Below are 18,859 nucleotides of genomic sequence, written 5' to 3' on the forward strand. Positions count from 1 at the left end.
CTTTAAGGGAGTTTTGATCACCAGATAACCAGCCCCCAGCTGCTGTTGATGCCCATAAGTCACATTGCCCAAGGGCTTATCTGGAGTGAAAGAAACATGGACTTCCCCTTTGTTTCTCTAAAACTCCTCCTCCCAAGCCCCTTAGCTCTATAAAAACTCCTGCTTTCTTTTGTTAAGGCAGATTTGAGAGAACCTATCCTTCCACCTTCTTTTGGCCAATTTTTTTTAATTTTATTTATTTATTTTTTTTATGAGGAAGATCAGCCCTGGGCTAACATCCATGCTAATCCTCCTCTTTTTGCTGAGGAAGACCGGCTCTGAGCTAACATCTATTGCCAATCCTCCTCCTTTTTTTTCCCCAAAGCCCCAGCAGATAGTTATATGTCATAGTTGCACATCCTTCTAGTTGCTGTATGTGGGATGCAGCCTCAGCATGGCCGGAGAAGCGGTGTGTCAGTGCGCGCCCGGGATCTGAACCTGGGCTGCCAGTAGCGGAGCTCGCGCACTTAACCGCTAAGCCACGGGGCTGGCCCCCTTTTGGCCAATTTGAATAAAACTTTCTCCATCTCCAAGCACTGATGTCTCAGTGATTGGCTTATGGTGCATCAGGCACAAGAATCTGAGATTAAAAGGTTTGGTATCAGGGGTAGTGACTAGATGGGGACCGGAGGGGGACTCTGGGTGGCTTATAATTTTCTGTTTCTTGATCTAGGTGCTGATTACATGGTATATTCACTTTGTGTAAGTTTATCAAAGTTTATCGACCAAGTTATGATTATATGTTTTTCTGTATGTATGTTGTTCTTCAACAAAAAATAATGAAAGAAAATAAAAATAGGGGTAGTCTATGGACCTCTGTAAGCCTCAATAGGAGGCATACACCCTGGGGAATTAAAAAAAAGTCATTACCTCTTTGGTAACTGATTCCTCTTGTTCTGAGAATTAGCTCTTGGCATATTCGCGGGTTCTTTTTTTTTTTTGTGAGGAGATCAGCCCTGTGCTAACATTCGCCAATCCTCCTCTTTTTTTTTTTTTTTTTTTGCTGAGGAAGACAGCCCTGGGCTAACATCTGTGCCCATCTTCCTCCACTTTATATGGGACGCCGCCACAGCATGGCTTGCCAAGCAGTGCATCGGTGCGCGCCCGGGATCCGAACCAGCGAACCCCGGGCCGCCGCAGCGGAGCGCGCGCACTTAACCGCTTGCGCCACCGGGCCGGCCCATATTCGTGGGTTCTATGAAGACCAAATGACTGGCCACAAAGTCCCAGGTGAGGGTGCATTATCTGATGCACCAGGTAATGAAATGGGCAGGCCCAGCATCACTTCATCATCACGTGGAAATGGTACATTGGGGACTGGACTCAAGCAGGTCCTCAAAGCACAAGTAGCTGTGTGAATAAGGTCTCACACAGCCAGTGTCCCACTTCCTAGCCACCGGTGGCAGATTAACTACATTGGATCCTTTCCAACGGGAAGGGTCGCCAATTTGCTTTCATCAGAATAATTATTTGTTGGGAATCAGTGTTATTTTTTTCCCCCTGTTTGCCCTATTTCTGCCAGCATTACCATCCATGGACTTCACGTCTGTTTTCATAGTATAATTTTTAAAAAGTTAAAAACAGGACTCTCACACGAAAACATGGTGAGCATGTGTCAAAGATGTTATTTAACTCATTAATGAGAGAACCAGCAGATAAATAAAGCTGGTTCAAGGAGGACCTGAGAAATGGACATGTATAGAGAATGGAAAAGAGAATACTGGAATTACGTTGGACAATTTGATACAAAACTGGTTAATGTCTTTCAGGATTGTATTTTCTACCGGACAAAAATCATTTGAAATTTGAGAATGTTCCATAACTTTATTGAGTCTAGACTCGAATCCACAACAAAATAGTAAGTCAAAGTAACATTTAGAATATCAGAAGGACTTGGTAGACAACGTTCTAGTATGACACTGAAAAAGCGTGGAGAAATCTTCTTGCCTGATGGGATTTGCTGGTCTTTTCACTTTTCTCATTACCTAAAAGCAGGTGGCCCTCTAGAATTGTGGAATGGCCTGTTGAAGCTTCAGAGATGGCACCAGCTGGAGACCACACCTTGAAAGGACAGGGTGTCCTCCTCCTATATGTGGTCTATGGTCTCAACCAGCGTTGTTTCATCCATAACTAGAATACATGGGGTTCACAAATCAAGGCATAGAAGGGGAATGGCACCTTTCACAAGATGAAAGGTGCCATTACACATAATGACCCACTTACAGTATTTTTCCTTTCCATTCCCATAACCCTGCTCTACTAGCTCTTGGTATGTTAAAGAAACCTTTTTTGGATAATTTAGTTACGGGCACGTGCCAACATTTTATTACAATCATGCGTGCAAGGAAAAAAGGTCTCTTGTATGCCAATTAAAAGATTTGCTCTTGGTAGGGACATTTATAGAAGAGAACTGTTAAATAACCATCATTAGACTAGAGACTAGATCCAGAAAGTTAAAAATCAGGAGATTCTTGGGGCCGGCCCCGTGGCTTAGCGGTTAAGTGTGTGCGCTCCACTACTGGCGGCCCGGGTTCGGATCCCAGGCGTGCACCAACGCACCGCTTCTCCGGCCATGCTGAGGCTGCGTCCCACATACAGCAACTAGAAGGATGTGCAACTATGACCTACAGCTATCTACTGGGGCTTTGGGGGAAAAAGGGAGTATTGGCAATAGATGTTAGCTCAAGGCCAGTCTTCCTCAGCAAAAAGAGGAGGATTGGCACGGATGTTAGCTCAGGGCTGATCTTCCTCACCAAAAAAAAGAAAAATACAAAAAAAAAAAATCAGGAGATTCTTGACTAGCAGTTGACTGACAGCTGTCAACTGGGTGGGCCACTAGTTTCCAAGAACAAGTTTCATCCCATCAGAAAATGGCTTAAGTATTTTATCAGGAACGCTAATTTCTTCCCTGAAGGATACTATAAATTATCCTCAGGAAAGCTTGTGTTCCAGACCAGGTTTGGGACATTTTTTTCTTTTCTTTTCTTTTTTTTTTTTGTGAGGAAGACCAGCCCTGAGCTAACATCCGATGCCAATCCTCCTCTTTTTGCTGAGGAAGACTGGCCTTGAGCTAACATCAGTGCTCATCTTCCTCCACTTTATGTGGGACGCCGCCACAGCATGGCCTGACAAGCGATGCGTCGGTGCGCCCCGGGGGATCCAAACCTGGGCCGCCAGCAGCGGAGTGCGCACACTTAACCGCCACACCACGGGGCCGGCCCCCTTTTTTTTTTTGAGGAAGACTGGCTCTGAGCTAACATCTATTGCCAATCTTCCTCATTTTTTTTTTCCCTCCAAAGCCCCAGTAGATAGTTGTACGTCATAGTTGCACATCCTTCTAGTTGCTGTATGTGGGACGTGGCCTCAGCATGGCCGGAGAAGCGGTGCGTTGGTGCGCGTCCGGGATCCGAACCCGGGCCGCCAGTAGCGGAGCACGAGCACTTAACCGCTAAGCCATGGGGCCGGCCCAGGCACATTTTTTTCTTTTATAGCAGGATTAATTAATATATCAAGAGGTGATCTGGCGCTTCCCTCTCCTCTTATATTTCTCTCTCATGCCACATGGGTTTTTTCCTCAGTTCCTGGAATCTAAGTGGTCCTTGCCTTGTCAGGGCCTGAAATAAGCCAGTTCCTCTGCCTGGAACTTTCTCCTCTTCTTCGTGTTTCAACTTAAACGATCCTGCCCCTCCCCCCAACATAATAGGAGCCCCCTTTTATTCTCTTAACTTCCATTTTCCCTGTCAGGCCGGTGGCATCATGGCTAAGTTCACGCACTCTGCTTTTGTGGCCCTGGGTTCACAGGCCTGGATCCCAGGCATGAGACCTACACACGGCTCATCAAGCCATGCTGTGGCAGCATCTCACATACAAAATAGAGGAAGATCGGCACAGATGTTAGCTCAGGACCAATCTTCCTCACCAACAACAAAAACAAAACCAAAAAACTTTCAGTCTCTTTCCCCTGGGGCATTATCTGTTTTTAAGCTTCACAGAGAAACTACGTTCTTATTGTCCATCACAGGGCTTGGCAATATACAAGGAGCTCTTAAAAGCATTGAACAAAGACCCTGGGATATAGATAGGAGGAACAAATTTTTACAGGAGACAATGGAATGCCAGCTGTGATGAAAAATCTTGCTGTGCTCCTCCTATGACTTGGAGCCAATTAAACACCGAGATTCAGTCTGCATCCACTAAATGGGAATAACAGTAGCTCCCCTTAGTATAGTTGTGCGAGTTAAAGGATTGTACCTTCGTATACTGTGTAAACCTCGGAGCCGAGCATTTAATGACAGCCTTCCATGGACCACGCTCCAGGCTCTTCAAGGCCCCCAAAGCACTGCCAAGGTCCGCCCCTCTCGCACCGCCCGGGGATGACGTCACCGACCAAGGTCTCTAATGACGTCATCTCCGGACAGTCTTGGCTCCATCCTCCCCTTCTCCGGAAACCTACAACTCACGGCACCCGGCCTTCAGCTTTCGGTTATTTTTTCTCTCCATATCCCGAATTCCTTCCCTCTCATTCTCTCACCTACAACTTTCAGCTCTTCTCGCCTTCCCTCAAGCTGGAATTTTCGGTTTTTCCCGCTTGCTCTAGGGCGAATTCCTCAAAGTCTTTTACTCTCTTAATTCACCGCCTCCCCAGCCCCGCCCTTAAGCTCATTCTGTCGAAGTCCCATCACCCTCTTTCGGCTGTATCCTCTCCCGCCACCCACCCCGACGCCGCCTTCCGTTCTTTCGGATCATCTCAGTTCCTAGTTTCCCCCCCGCCCCCAGTCCCGATCCGCTTCGGCTGTTTCCGGCTCCCTGGGGCGTTCCATTCTGGCTCTGGCCACGCCTCCATTGCCACCTTCGGCTGTTTCCGGCTCTCCCCGTCTCCCGCTCAGCTCCTTTCGGCTTTTTCCGCCTTCCCTCGGCCTCACTCTCTGCCTTCGGCCCTTTCCGCCGCCCTTCGGGCGCGCGGTCCGGGCCCCTCTCCTCCACGTGATGAGGCCCCGGCCTCCGCCTCCCGGTTCCCCCTCCCACCTCGCCCTTCCTCCCGCCTCGGCCTCCGGGCTCGTTCGGGCCGAGCCGCCATTTTGTGTGAATTTCTGACTGCGGCGGGGGCCGGGCAGCCGGGGCACCTAGGGCGGGCAGACAGACAGTCGGCCCGTCTCCGCGGCCCGTTTCCTCTCTCCCTAAAATCCTTTTTTTTTTTTTTTTTTAACCCCCCTCGCTCGCTCTCCTCTTCTCCCTTTCCCCCTCGCTTGCTCCATCGCGCGCGGCCCGCGCTAATTACACCCAACCACCCACCAGTGTCCGTGTCCCCCGGGTCTCCCGCCCCCGGGCCCGCGGGGGTGTGTGTGTGTGGGGGGGCTCTCGCCCCGATGAGGGCCCCGCGCCCGTGAGCGAGTGACCCCAGGGGCGGGCGGCGGAGAAAGCAGGCGGCGAGCGGCCCGCCGAGGCCTAGGCCGCGCGGCCTACGCGGAGGTCGGCGCAGAGGTGATTCCCAAACCGATAAAAAATATCCCCATTCCTCTCAGGAGCCCTCAGAGCTCAAGTGTGCCCCTCCCGCCACGCCCAAGCAGTCCTTTTTCGTGCATTGACATCCCCTCCCCCCAAAGGAACTATGGAGGCCGCGCCCGGGACCCCCCCGCCGCCGCCATCAGAGTCGCCGCCGCCGCCATCGCCTCCGCCGCCATCAACGCCTTCGCCTCCTCCGTGTTCCCCCGACGCCTGCCCGGCCACCCCGCACCTCCTCCACCACCGCCTCCCGCTCCCTGACGACAGGTCAGGCCCCCGGCCCGGCCGGGGCAGCGTCCCCGGGGGGAGGAGGAGGAGGAGGAGGAAGGGGGGCGACCGCCATGTTGGGCCGGGCCACGGAGGAGGAGGAGGAGGAGGAGGAAGGGCGGGGTCGGTGGGTGTCTCTCGCTCGCTCGCTCGCTCTTTCTCGCTTGCTTTCTCTCCTGGCCTCATGCGTTCCCCCCCCCTCGCGGCGCTCGCCCGCTCTCCCTCGCTCTCGCTCTGTCTTTTTTGGGCGCCATGCTGAGGGGAAGGTGAGGAGGCGCCCCCCGGACCCCCGCGCCCGCCCTGGGGAGGGGGCGCCGGGGGGGGGCTGCGGAGGCCCACGGGGGTCCTGGCGGCCCCTGCGCCCGGAGCTGGCAGCCACGGGCCCGCCTGCCCGTCGCCTGGCTTCGGGGAAGGGGATGGGGGAGGGGCTCCCGGACCCTTTTGGGGGGATCTCGAGCCACAGCTCGCTCTTAGGGGTTTGGAGGTGGGGGTCTCCCAGCCCCCGGCAGTATCCTTTCTCCTGGGGGAGGTGTGCCCTGCCCTACTTGGAGAGGTACCCTAGCCGCCTTAGGAGGCAGAAAGTGGGGGTTCGTTCAGTCCTTTCTCCATCCATTTTTGGGGGGTTCTTTGGGTCGGGGCTCTCCCACTTTTTTGGCGGGAGGCGTTTCCTAGCTATTCCTTAGAGGGCAAAATTGGTGGGGGGATCTCTAACCCCTTGGATGGAAGTCCCTGCCTATTTTAGGGGGAGAAGCCCCTTCCCCATGTGTTTCCTTAAAGAGAGGGGTCCTCGCTTTTCGTAGGTAGGTGATGCGTTTTTGGGGGGCGGGCGGGTGAGGTTTGGTTTCCCTGCCTTGGAGAGGAGAGGAAGTTGGTCCCCTGTTTCTCCTGGGGTCCCCTCCTCTTTCGGGCTAAAATGGGGCGCCATCCCTTCCGGGCGAGAAATCGAGGTCTCCTTGTGCTTTGGCAGGGGGTGAAAGGGAGCGCCCCCCCTCCCCTGTATTAAGTGCGAAATGGGCTCGCCCCACGCCCTTCTCGGGAGGGTGATAAAGGGGCCAGCCCGGCGCGTTTCAGGGCGAGGTCGGGGGCCCCCGTTTCCCCTGCTCCAGCAGAAGGTTGGGGTGCAGGGTTCCGCCACCGTTCCCCGGTGGGGCAGGGGAAGAGGTGGCTCGAGAGTGGATTTGGAAATGGAAGGAGGGCTGCAGCCGACAGGAAAGCGAGTCTAGGAGTGGGGGTGGGGAGGGGAAGGGAACGCGCTGGACAGATGGCTGCCGGGTCGCCGCCCGGGCTGGGGAGTCGCTGAGGACCCTCCCCTAGACAGCGCTCAGAGCTAGGGCTTCCCCGCCAGGCACCTCGCCCCTTCTCCCCACTCCCACCTCCCCTTTTCCCTTTCTCCTTCGCAGACCATACTTTGCCTTTTAAAAGAAATGCCACCCACATTCAGAGACACAAGTGCAGCAGTTTGGTGAGCTTTTACAAAAAATTTTTTTTTTGTTTTGTTCTGTTTTGTTCTAATTAAATGTATCGTCCTGGGAACCGCAGCCCATCGCAGCCTGACTCCAGTTCAAGGAAATAAACAGATTAGCAAAGGTCTGTTCGATAAGCCCGCCTTGGGCTTCCGGGCCCCCTCTTGGGGGCAGGTGCATTACTCAGAGGTGCTTACACGCTTTATTCGACCTCTAAGGAGTTCTCTTATGTCAGAAGTGTATGTCTTACAATGGGTTGGGATGGTAAGTAGCCTCTTTTATTGAGTAATTCAATTATCTCCCTTTTTATGTCCCTTTCCTGCCTGCCTTCCTCCTCGCCTTTAGACCAGAGTGATGCTTGAGAGAGTGAATTGATATGTTGGAATCAGGATTCTAACCCTGTTAAGCCCTTTTAGACTTGCACATCCTTTCGATGTTTAATTTTTTTAATTTGACGTACACAGTTTTCTCAAAAAAAAAAAAAAGCGTGTTACTGTAACATGGCAAAAACGTATGTAAAAGGCCCGTATATTTTCCAGCCTCTTTACATTTCAGTCCATTGCTTTGTCTCCAGCCTTCCTCTTTGAAGAAAGTGGATACTTCAAGTCCATTTGCAGGAGACAAGGTTACTGAATTTGGTTTATGATACTTGCATTCAAGTTAATGTTCTCCCTCCCCTCCACCCCCCCCCCAAAAGATTGTGGTTCCAGTAGATCCGATTTCCCCATTTTACTCCAATGTCTCTTATGGTGATGGACGTTTAAATTAAGCAAGTCATTTGTAAAGTACTGTTTAAGCACCAAATCTGTACAGTGTGTCAAACCCCAGTCTCCTCTCCCTGTCTCCACTGTTCCTTTGTTCGAAAGCACATGCCTGACCGTGAAAAGTTGATGCAAACGTGTTACACGCCCAGTCATGATGGAGGAACACTTCCTCCAGCCCCCAGTCCCCCCTCCTACACCAACAAGGAAAAAACAGTGACAGAAATGACTTGCAGAACCAAACACTGTACTTCTGATGTGTTTTACAAGCATAAGTTCTTCCGTTAAAAGACAAAACACGTTGAAGTTCAATTTTCCCTCTCGCCCACTTTTGGTCCCTGACATACTTTGTTAAGAGAAAACTTTAACACACCGCCCTCTTTCCCTCCAAAAGCTCTTGTTCCTTTTTTCCATTCTTAGGGGAAAAAAAAAGTTCATCCACATGTAGATGAGGAGACATGTAAACTGCAGTTCAGTGGGCCACGTTTTGTTCTTCCTCTCGATATGCTCACAACTTAACTCGTCAAGTGATCTTAGGTATGTAAAATCAGTTGTGGGAGGAAGAAGTGTCCACACAGTACAGTATCCTGCAAAAATGTCTGAAGCACAAACTGACACACTACCCAGTGCGCAGGGTCGGCCGAAAGTGAATTGCATTTATTTGAAGTTTCCCAACCTTTGAAATTCCTGCTCCAGGAGCCAAGTGCAAAAACTGGATGCTAACAGATGAACCTTCCAAGTTTCAAGGGCTGCTAGGTTCTAGAAGGATGCTTATTTAACTTTACTTTTAAAACGAAATGTTAAGGAAGTGAGATTTCTCTTGTAAATGAAAATTTTAGCAATCATTCATTGAATTTAAAAATATTTCCCCAAACATTTAAAAAGCGCTCAGGCATATCAACACAAGGGTTTATTGTTTTTTGTTTTCAAAGGAATCTCATCCATCAAGTCCAAGAAGCCTCAGTAATTATGTCAAACTGTATTTTAGTAGTCTTTGTTTTTGAAATGTCACAGTACTGCCTTTTTTTCCCCCCAAACTGATGTACCATTATTAGTTAAAATTCAAATTAATGGATGTTGCAAAAAAAAAAGGGTGTCACTCAGAATCCCTGATTTAACAGTAACTCTTACACATTTGTAATCTGTAAAATTTTTATATTCTCTGGGGAGAGGTTTAATTTGAAAGCCAATAAAAAATTTCCCAGTAGAAACAAAATCAGTTGTGACCAGGAAAACATAGATATTGTGGACATAAAACCGCTTTATTTTTTTCTCCCCTCAAATTTGCTCTTCAAAAGAAAAAAAATACGATTCCCCAAAAGGGCTTTCTAATTCATAGTCTGTCCTGTCTCCCAGATAGGGTTTCAGTTTGCTCTGAAGGTTGACGTTTTTGATTCTTGACAAGCTAGAATTTTTTTTAAGGAGAGCTAGCTATATTAGAAAGCCACTACTATGCCTTCTCCTTAACCAGGAAGGCTGATCCCAAGGGAAAATTGTTTTGCACCTGTGGAAATGAAGGCTTTCCCAGCTGTTGCGTACCTGGCAAGTTAGAGATGCATAATTGAATTTGTATTTCCGTCCAGTTGATTGTAGACAATTTCATATTGGCTGATTCAGTAATTTATCATTTAATAATACCTCCATCTCAGCTCCTTTCTCTTAGATCTTTTCGCTTCCCTGATAGGGGAGAAATGAATATCTTAAGGTTGCCTTATTTGTTGTTCTCTGTTAACGTTTTTGTAGCTCGAGTCCCTAGAACCATCTCGTCGGATAGGCCAGATCCAGTTACAGTAAATACCTCTATGGTGAAAATCACTAATGAAACTATTTCCAAGCGTTCGTGGATAGCTTTAGGTCAAACCATAATCCAGAGAACCTAATTTTGGTCCCCGTGGACAATTATCTTCTACTACCAGAGCGACTGGTTCTCACCCAGGTTAGGAGGTTGAGTGACAGGAAAATAATTCAGAGCAAATAGTAAGTGTATTGGCTGAGTTTCTAAACGAGCAAGGCGCTCGCCTCTACCTTGGCGACATAACTACTGACACAATAGGAGAAAAAAAGATGATCTCTGAGATTTCTGGCAGTTGGTATTTAATGAGCTGATTCAAGGACCCGTAGGAGCAGTCTGCTCATTGGTGGAGGGAATCCTGTCAGAATAAACCGTCTGAGGCCGGTTTCATAATTAAAACCTAATGGAAAGAGTGGAAAAGCTGCCTGTTTGTCTGGGTGGCGTATAAAGTTCATTTGGGTAAGTTAAGGTCAAACTCAGATTGTCTGGGGGGAGCCGGACTTCATGGATTTGACTTTCCAGATTTATCGGCCTAGTCTTTGCTGCAGACCTCTTTGCTTTGGGTAGTCCACGAAGATGCAGTCTTGAAGACGTTGTGTGAGGCTTTTTGCGTTAATTTAGTAATGATAAGAGATTACGTGGGCAGTTTAAAAAATCTTCCGACTCTTAAGCAGTCAGTGACAAAAATGAAGACACAGCCTGTTGGTTAGTGTGGACGTAGTTGCATCCTGCTGTTGGAATAATTTTTTTAGCAGAACACAGGATATTTGCTCAGAGCATAGTTGGCTTCTTCTGGCCAAATTGCTCTGGCTAGATGATCTTTCTTGTGTGTATTTTTTTGTTATTTCGTATCTGTGTGAATTGATGACTCAGCTCCCTCTTTGTGAGGCAAGTGGTGACATCTTTTGAACGTCGGAGGTGGCAACAGGATATGAAGGAACAATGTGGGCTTTGGGGGCAGATAAGACTGTGTTCAGGCCTGGTCCTCCCCACAGTGTGCACCGAGGATAACACCCACTTCTCAGGGTCATTGTGGTCAAATGGGCATATGCAGGGCACCCACACAGGGCCTGGCATTCAGTGAATCTTGTCTTTTTAATCTTCCTGCTGTCCCTACTAGAGAAAAATTCTAAATAGAACGTACAGTCTGGTGTGTAAACAGAAGTGGGAATAACATCTGCGCTTTTGAAGGAAGTCAGTCTATCTTTCATCTCTTAGGTTTCTGGTCAGCTTATTTAATTGCAAGGAGCCATTTGGGGTAGAAACTAAGTGGAAGCCATCTTAAGGCAGTTCTTGCTTGTTTGCCGTCCTTGTTATAAGTCCAGAACAGTCAGACTGTGTCGAGCTTTTGCTGACCACCTTCCCATATTCATCTTTTGCAATTAGGATCTGAGTCAACGCTACAGTCTTGGTAGGCCTCGTGAGAACTGGAAAACCAGGGCTCTAGCGCCTCACCCACTGCTAACTAGTCACATCCACCTAAAGCAAGTCCTTTACCCTCACCAGAGTCTCTGAGAGACATGAGCAAGGTCTGTCCCAGCTCCGAGCTTCTCCCCGCCTTGGTAATGGGGCCAAGTCAGTTCAGATTTTGTTCATTCAGCGGCCAGGCTTGTCTCGTGCTTTTCTTGGAGCAGGAAAGTTTTCGGAGTGTGCAGGGAGCCTTCTCTCCTGGGGACTTTATTTAGAGTTGGGCAAAGGTTGGTACCGCCTTCACCAGGTCTCGTATTTCCCTCCCATGCCTCACCTACCTACTGCAGCTTCTGGCCACGGGAATGGGTTGTTGCTGCTACTGCAGCTCCTGACCTGACGGCAAAGGAGAGGCCTTACAAATGCTTGTAAGGTTAGGCTAAGTGGCTGGATCGCAGGCAGATCCATCAGAAACCTTGGCTCATGGGCCGGCCCCGTGGCTTGGTGGTTAAGTGCGCGCGCTCCGATGCTGGCGGCCCGAGTTCAGATCCTGGGCGCACACCGAGGCACCGCTTCTCCGTCCATCCTGAGGCTGAGTCCCACATACAGCAACTAGAAGGATGTGCAGCTATGACATACGACTATCTACTGGGGCTTTGGGGGAAAAAAATAAATAAATAAAAAAAATCTTAAAAAAAGAAACCTTGGCTCAGCAGCTAGCTGAGCACCTGGGCCCCTGTCCTACTTGGTCGAGTGGTCCCAGAAACCATAAACTCCAGAGTCGTAAAGCTGAGTAGTATGGATACTGCCTGTTCGCTCCACACCAGGGATGGCCCTCTTCTGGTAGACGGTGGGGAGTGGTGGACGGCTGTAGACATGGGTGTCGGGCTGACCGGATGTGACTCATGAATTATTCAACTCTTAAGTCAGTCTCCCGGCCTCCCCAAAGCTGTGACAGTGCCTCTTGTGCCCTGTCGTGTGAAGGTCAGAGATTACCTGCCAGGGGCCTTGGGAGTGATTCTCCTGCATTAGCTCACCTCAGCCCTGCGCTGAGAAACTGAAACAGAGGTGAAGTCACTTGTCTAAGGCCAGCTAGTGGGAGGCAGAGTTAGAACCTGGGCAGCCTGTGCCCACACCCCGGCTCTGTACCCCTGTGTGTCCTGGATCTGGTAGGATACTTTTCAGACTGCAGCCTGCAGCCCTCAATGGGCTATGAATTCCATTGGTTGATTTGTCTCCTGCATTTGAAAAACAAAGACATGGAAGAGGCTAGAAAAAGCAGAGTACAGCAAAGGTTAAATGTGGCTTCGGGAAGCTTCTGTTTGAGAGAAATGTAAAGCAGGAGATATGGGGTCAAGGTCCAAGTTTGAAAGCCGCTGCAGGTAGGACAGGGGTGGGCAGAGTGGCTCTTGGACCAAAGCCAGCCCATCCAGCCCGTTTTTCTTTTTTTTTTATGAGGACGACTAGCCCTGAGCTAACATCTGATGCCAATCCTCCCCTTTATTCTAGAGAAAGATTGGCCCTGGGCTAACATCCGTGCCCATCTTCCTCTACTTTATATGGGACGCCGCCACAGCATGGCTTGACAAGCGGTGCGTTGGTGCGCGCCCGGGATCCGAACCTGCAAACCCCGGGCCACCAAATCGGAGCATGACACATAACTGCTGCGCCACCGGGCCGGCCCCCAGCCCGTTTTTCTAAGTAAAGTTTCACTGGAGCATGGCCACATCCATTCGTTTATATCGTTTGTGGCTGCTTTTGTGCTCAAGAGCAGGGTCGAGTAGTTGGGACAGAGACTGGATGGCGCCCCAAAGCCTAAAATATTTACTCTTTGGCCCTTTAAATAAAAAGTTTGCTGGCTCCTGCACCAGTGTTCGCCCAGCGCTGGGTGTGCCTGCATGGCCGCATGGGTCATTTTCGTGGTGGTGGCAGAGGTGGGGGGAGAGAACGGGAGGGAGTACAGCAGGGGTGTGCCACTGCGCCCCCCTTGACCTGCTGTGGCGCCGTCATCCCTGTGTTCCTCTCCTTCCTGTGCATGTAGAGGCCCAAGCCCAGGCTTTTGAACCTTTAAATTGAAGGGATTTTCATTCATTAGAAGTAACCAGAGACTTCTTGAAGCCCAGCGTGGGAGTGGATCGCAGCTAACACATCCCCGCTATGGCCCGACCCAAGGGAGCTGGGCCCAGGCGCGAGTGTCACTTTGGCTAAGTGTGTGTTGCGGGTGGCTTGGATTGTTGCCCTCCTCATTTTCCTAACAGACACCAGGGCTTAGATTTCCTCGGGATTCCAGGCCCTGCCATTGCACGGGGCACCAGAGCAGGCCTGGGGACCGCAGCGTCTTGACAACGGAGGCGGGCCGCCTCCCTGGGAGGGCGGACTGGCGCCGCTTTCTTCTGCTTGCTTGATGCACCAGTCGCCACGTGAGCTCGTCAGTCACCCTTTGGCCTATCAGGAAGTCGTCGATAAACACGCCGTGAAGGAGTTTTCCACTAAAGACAACCCCTCAATAGCCTCGTTAGAGTTTTAAGTGATCTAGGTTGCTGCCTGGGAAATGGTCCAGTGTCTTTGTTGATGAAATTGACAAAGAGGGTGTGGGTAGCAGAGCTTGATGCTGTGTTTGTAGAGACTGTATGGCAAACACCCACCCAGTCTGTACCTAGCCCTGTGCTGGGCCCTTGGAAACTCAGAGGTGACTGCTAGCCTCTTTCTTCTCTGCCCTCCAAGAGCCCACAGTTGACTGCAAGTTAACAAATAGTTGTAAACAGATAATTGCAGTTCTTCTCTAGAGATTCTTCAATGTTACATGAACAAGAAGTCTTCGAGTCCTAGGCTCAGGTCTCTTTTAAGAGGAAAATATTAATACTTTGTCTTGGTTGGATGTACATTCTCTGGAACCAAGTTGAGTCCTCTGAAAAAAATTATAAACAAGGAAAAAAGTCTTAGTGCACAAGTTAAATGATGAGATGTTCCTTTCTGGAATAATAGAAATCGGCCCTCCTTGGATGAAAACCAGCATCTTTCCAGCTTTAAGCAATCCGAAACATGGTTGGCCTGAGAAGGTGGTTAAGAAACTCTTTGTTGCTGACAAGCGAATTTTAGAGTTCGTCTGACAGGAGAAACTTGGATCAGAGAGATACCTTTATTAAGAACAGGAGCTGTTTTCAGAGTGAGTGGGAGTGGAAGAATAGCTACTCAGGCAAAGAAAGCGACACTTCTAACTCAGTCAAAAGAAATTCCTCTAGCAGGCCGGGTTTTTTCTTGGTCAGTTTGTTTGAAGCTTTACAGAAATGTTCTGCCGAAGAGGTTTGTGTGCTTGGGCGAGTCCCAGTGTGGACAATGCACACGAGGGGTGAAGCATTCGTTCTCATGTTAGAACACTTTTAAATTTCCCTCCCTTGGGTTTGCATTGCTTTCTGCCCATCTTGGGATAAGTCCTGTTTGATTTTTCGCTAGGATTCCTTGGACCTTTCTGTGCACCTCTTATTCCCTTAACCATCCAAATGTCTGTGGTCAGATTTTTTAATGTCCCGATTCCCTTCGGTTGATGTCAGAGGGAATGTTTTGGCCTCGAGTCTTTGCAGAGTGATAGTTTTTACTCCCGAGCATCTGTTCTGGGCCAGGTTGGTGCTCAGCACTTGGTTTACGTGGTCTCAGGAAAGTCTTCATGCGAGAGTTCCATCCATCCCGGAGGTGCCATCGCTGCCTGCACCTCACAGTTGAAACTGGCGCACGGAGTGTGTAAGGAGCTTGTCCTGGGGCCGGCCCGGTGGCGTAGCAGTTAAGTCCTCGTGCTCCACTGCGGTGGCCCGGGGTTCGCAGGTTTGGATCCCGGGCGCGCACGGTCGCACCGCTTGTCAAGCCATGCTGTGGCGGCGTCCCATATAAAGTAGAGGAAGATGGGCATGGATGTTAGCTCAGGGCCAGTCTTCCTCAGCAAAAAAGAGGAGGATTGGCATCAGATGTTAGCTCAGGGCTGATCTTCCTCACAAAAAAAAATTTTAAAAAAAAGGAGCTTGTCTGATATCTTAGTACCTCACTTTGGCGTTTCTTGGAATACTGTTTGATTTCATCTGTTTTCTGTACATATGTGTTATTTTTTTCAACTCAATTATAAATTTCGGGGTGGGAGTTGTTGTTTTATCAGTTGGCCTGTTTAGTAAATTATTCTTTTCCAGATAATTTCTTTTTTTGTTTTTTCTTTTTTTTCCCCCTAAGGCCCCAGTAGATAGTTGTGTGTCATAGTTGCCCATCCTTCAAGTTGCCGCATGTGGGATGCGGCCTCAGCATGGACGGAGAAGCGGTGCGTTGGTGCGCGCCCGGGATCCAAACCCAGGCCGCCAGCAGCAGAGCGTGCGCACTTAACCGCTAAGCCACAGGGCCGGCCCTCCAGATAATTTCTAATGGTTTCAAGGGTAGATGTTAAGAGCTGGGCTGGGAGTCAGAAAGTCCTGGACTCGCGTTCCCGTGCTGCTTCTTCCTGCTCTGACCATGGGCACATTTCTTCCCACTTCTGAGCCGCAGTTTGCTTGTCTGTAAAGTGGGGATGCTGGTGAGTCACGGCCACATGGGTTTTTTTTTTTTTTTTTTTTTTTTTAAAGATTTTATTTATTCAATTTTTTTCCCCCCAAAGCCCCAGCAGATAGTTGTATGTCATAGGTTCACATCCTTCTAGTTGCTGTACGTGGGACTCGGCCTCGCGCTGGACGGAGAAGTGGTGCCCTGGGGCGCGCCCAGGATCCGAACCCGGGCCGCCAGCATCAGAGCGCGCGCACTTAACCGCTAAGCCACAGAGCCGGCCCCACATGGGTTTGTTAATGCAGGTTCAGAGAGAGACGAGGAGAAGTGGGGAGAATTCAACAGCCTGGTGCCTGGTGTGGAAACTGCTGCTACGGGATGTTAGTAACGAGTGTTTCCCACTGCTCTCGGCCTTCCTAAGGCCCTGAGGTGCCCAGGCAGGTTTTGTGGTGGAGGAAGTGAGGGTTGGAGAGGTGAGGGCTTAGTGAGGGGCGGTGGAGGGCCCTCCTCAGACTCCAGCTCTCTGCTGGGGAACATTAACTCTGGAGGACCTTGACAGCCTCTCCTCACCTTGCTGAGGTTGTCCCCACTAGGGGCATCTTTTTTCTTTTTTAACTTTTTGTTATGGAAATTTTCTAACATTCAGGAGAAGAGAAAATAGTATCATAGATCTCCGTCGACCCATCACCCAGTTTCAACACTTGTATACATTTTGCCAGTTTCAGTTCATCTTGCTCCCTCCTCCATCTCCCTTGTGTATTTTAAGGCAGATCCCAGATCTCATCTCATTTCGCCTGTAAATTCTTCAGTAGGAATCTCTAACTTAAAGATTTTTTTAAACATAACCACAAAACCATAATCATGCCTAACAAAATTAACAGTAATTACTCAATGTCTCGAATATCCAGTCCAAGTTCAGATTTCTTCAATTTCCCCTACATTGACCTCTGGCAGTGGGGTGTGTTCATATCCGGGTCCCGGCACCAGGCGGTAGTCCTGCTCACGTTCAAGAGGGGTTCGGGGTGCTGGCGGTCGGGCTTCTCTTCCCCTGTCGTTGGTGTGTGCCTGCTGCTCAGGTGGTGTCCGTGATGTGGGCACGTTACCGTGGAAATGTGTGGTGTCACAGAGCCAGTTATGACCACACCTGAGAATGTTGAGGGGCAGGGAGACACAGAACCCATTTGCTCTTGATTTCTGGTCCATGAACCTGGGTAGTAAGGACACTGAAAAACATGTGTAAGACCCAGAGGTTTATTTCAAGAATTTCTTGCCTCTGAAAAATCCTTCAGTGAGGTCCCCTCCCCTGCCCCCCCCCGTGGCTGCTTCACCACGTCCTAAATCCAGGGAAGGTCTTGGGGAGCCTTTCTCAGGCACAAGCCCTGAGCTGATTTTCTAAAGGAAAGGCTCCGTGCCTTAGCTGCTAGTAAACAGCAGTCCTGCAGGGTCGGATTTGGGGATCCTGGACTGCTGCATTTAGGCCTGTCGTTAAATGTTTGAAGAGGCGGAGCCTCCTTGTAATTTTTGTAATTTTGTCCCTAGTTAATGGGTCATTCAGAGCCAACCCAGGCAATTTGTTGAGAGTTTGGGCAGTTAATGATCATAACCCTGACCTTCACATTAAGCTAGCCGCCTCTTGTCAAGGGCTCTCATGATCTTCAGGTAATAGCCGCTGCTCCCATGAGTTTCCATCTTTTTTGTTGTTTTTTTGCCCCCTCCTCTTTCTCTCTCTTTTTTTTTTTGGTATGTGTGAACCAGGTATAGCCACAAACCCAGGCCCTTTTCAACTTCCGTCCAACTCTCTTGTCTAGAGAATTTCCATGTTGCCAAGCTTCATTTTTGTAAGGGGTTCTTTCTGGGGCTCAGCTCTCCCTGTGTCTTTTCCTCCTGGTCAGCCACTTGGCTACTTTCTGGTACCATCTAGATGAGAGCTGAGGAAGGGGAGGTGTCGGTTTGTCAGTTTCATCAGCAGGATTTGTCGGCGCAGAGGAGCAGGAACTTGTTGGCCAGCAGTGAGCAGTGGCCCCCGTGGGAAGTTGGCTGTAGCTTCTGCATAAAGAAAACACTTCCCAGTAAGCGTTCCAGCCAGTTTAGAGTTATCCACGTAGAGGCGGGCTCATGCTAGCTGGTTCTTAAAACCAGTAACTACTGTTTGGTACTTACTTTGTGCCTGCCCCCCTCATCAAGGCCCTCATCCATATTACCTCCTTTAACCCTCACAACCCCGTGAGGTAGGTAGTAGTTATCCCATTCTGCAGTTGAGAAAACCAAGGCTGTGCTTGCGTGTACCAAGAGCACGCGTGAGGGAAGAGGCAGAGCTGGTTGAGTTACTTGGTCTGCAGAAAGAAGGCTGATGCCCAAATCTCTAGGCTGGTGGGTGGGGCCGGCCTACTTTGAAACATGAGATTTCTTTACTAAGTTCTGTTTTTGCCAAGCCCATGGTCTGTGATGAACTCAGTACGCATCTGTGCCCTGTGGAGTTGGCCCAGTGGGCATTCCTCAGAATGGGCATCCAGATCTGTTCTTTGACCTGAGAGGAGGAGCTGGCTGTCACTTAAAGGCCCTGGAAGCTCAGTCCAAGAGGCACAAGGCAGATCTGACCCTCGGCAAGATGTTGGCCTCTTCCTGTCTCCTCCTGGGCACCAGTTCCAAGTGGGTCTCCCAGCGTGGTTGGTTTCCTGTCCCTGATGACTGGTGCAGCCATCTCGGGGCACTGCCAGGCCAGGCTCTGGGAGCACGGCGGTCTCTGCCCAGGCTGATGCTGCACGGTTTCTCCTCCGTGCTTGTCTCGAGAGGGTTTGGCAGCTCTTGATTGAAATGATTAGCGCAATGGGGCTTCCCCCACTTTTCTTGGGGGATTATGTCACGGTCTATTAAGCGTGCTCCCTAGGTATTTAATCCCACTCTGACACGGATTCCGCCGGCAGTCTGTGAAGTGGCACCGCTTAACCCTGGTTGCAGTTTGTGGAGACTGCCTGTGTGCAGTCATCAGTGGCCCACAGGATTTCTCCGTCTGTCCCTGCTGGTTTGACTTCTTTCTTTCCTTTTTTCCTTCTGTTAAGGAGAGTCTGAAGAAAATAGACCTCGTATGCAGGCAGGACATTTAGCTGGGAATC

At 49.8% G+C, this 18,859-nt stretch overlaps 1 protein-coding gene across 4 annotated transcripts in view; it reads left to right on the forward strand.

Annotated features, from left to right (window-relative positions):
- Nucleotides 1–5,437: 5,437 nt before the first annotated feature.
- The window catches only part of ZC3H4 (zinc finger CCCH-type containing 4), a 43,465-nt gene continuing 30,043 nt past the window's right edge, over nucleotides 5,438–18,859 (forward strand). Inside the window, exons 1-2 of one of the 4 annotated variants that reach the window (XM_087421471.1) lie at nucleotides 5,438–5,520; nucleotides 5,643–5,808. In XM_087421471.1, the coding sequence (XP_087277597.1) occupies nucleotides 5,648–5,808 (161 nt within the window). In that variant the 5' untranslated portion in view covers nucleotides 5,438–5,520; nucleotides 5,643–5,647. Of the gene's footprint in view, nucleotides 5,521–5,557; nucleotides 5,809–5,967; nucleotides 6,075–7,079; nucleotides 7,271–18,859 lie in introns of those variants that run through there. The other 3 variants (XM_087421472.1, XM_014795216.2, XM_014795214.2) reach the window with 3 other exon arrangements.

This window comes from Ceratotherium simum, chromosome 33, assembly GCF_057802395.1.
Source record: "Ceratotherium simum simum isolate JZ-2026a chromosome 33, ASM5780239v1, whole genome shotgun sequence".
In the NCBI taxonomy this organism is placed as follows: Eukaryota; Metazoa; Chordata; class Mammalia; order Perissodactyla; family Rhinocerotidae; genus Ceratotherium; species Ceratotherium simum.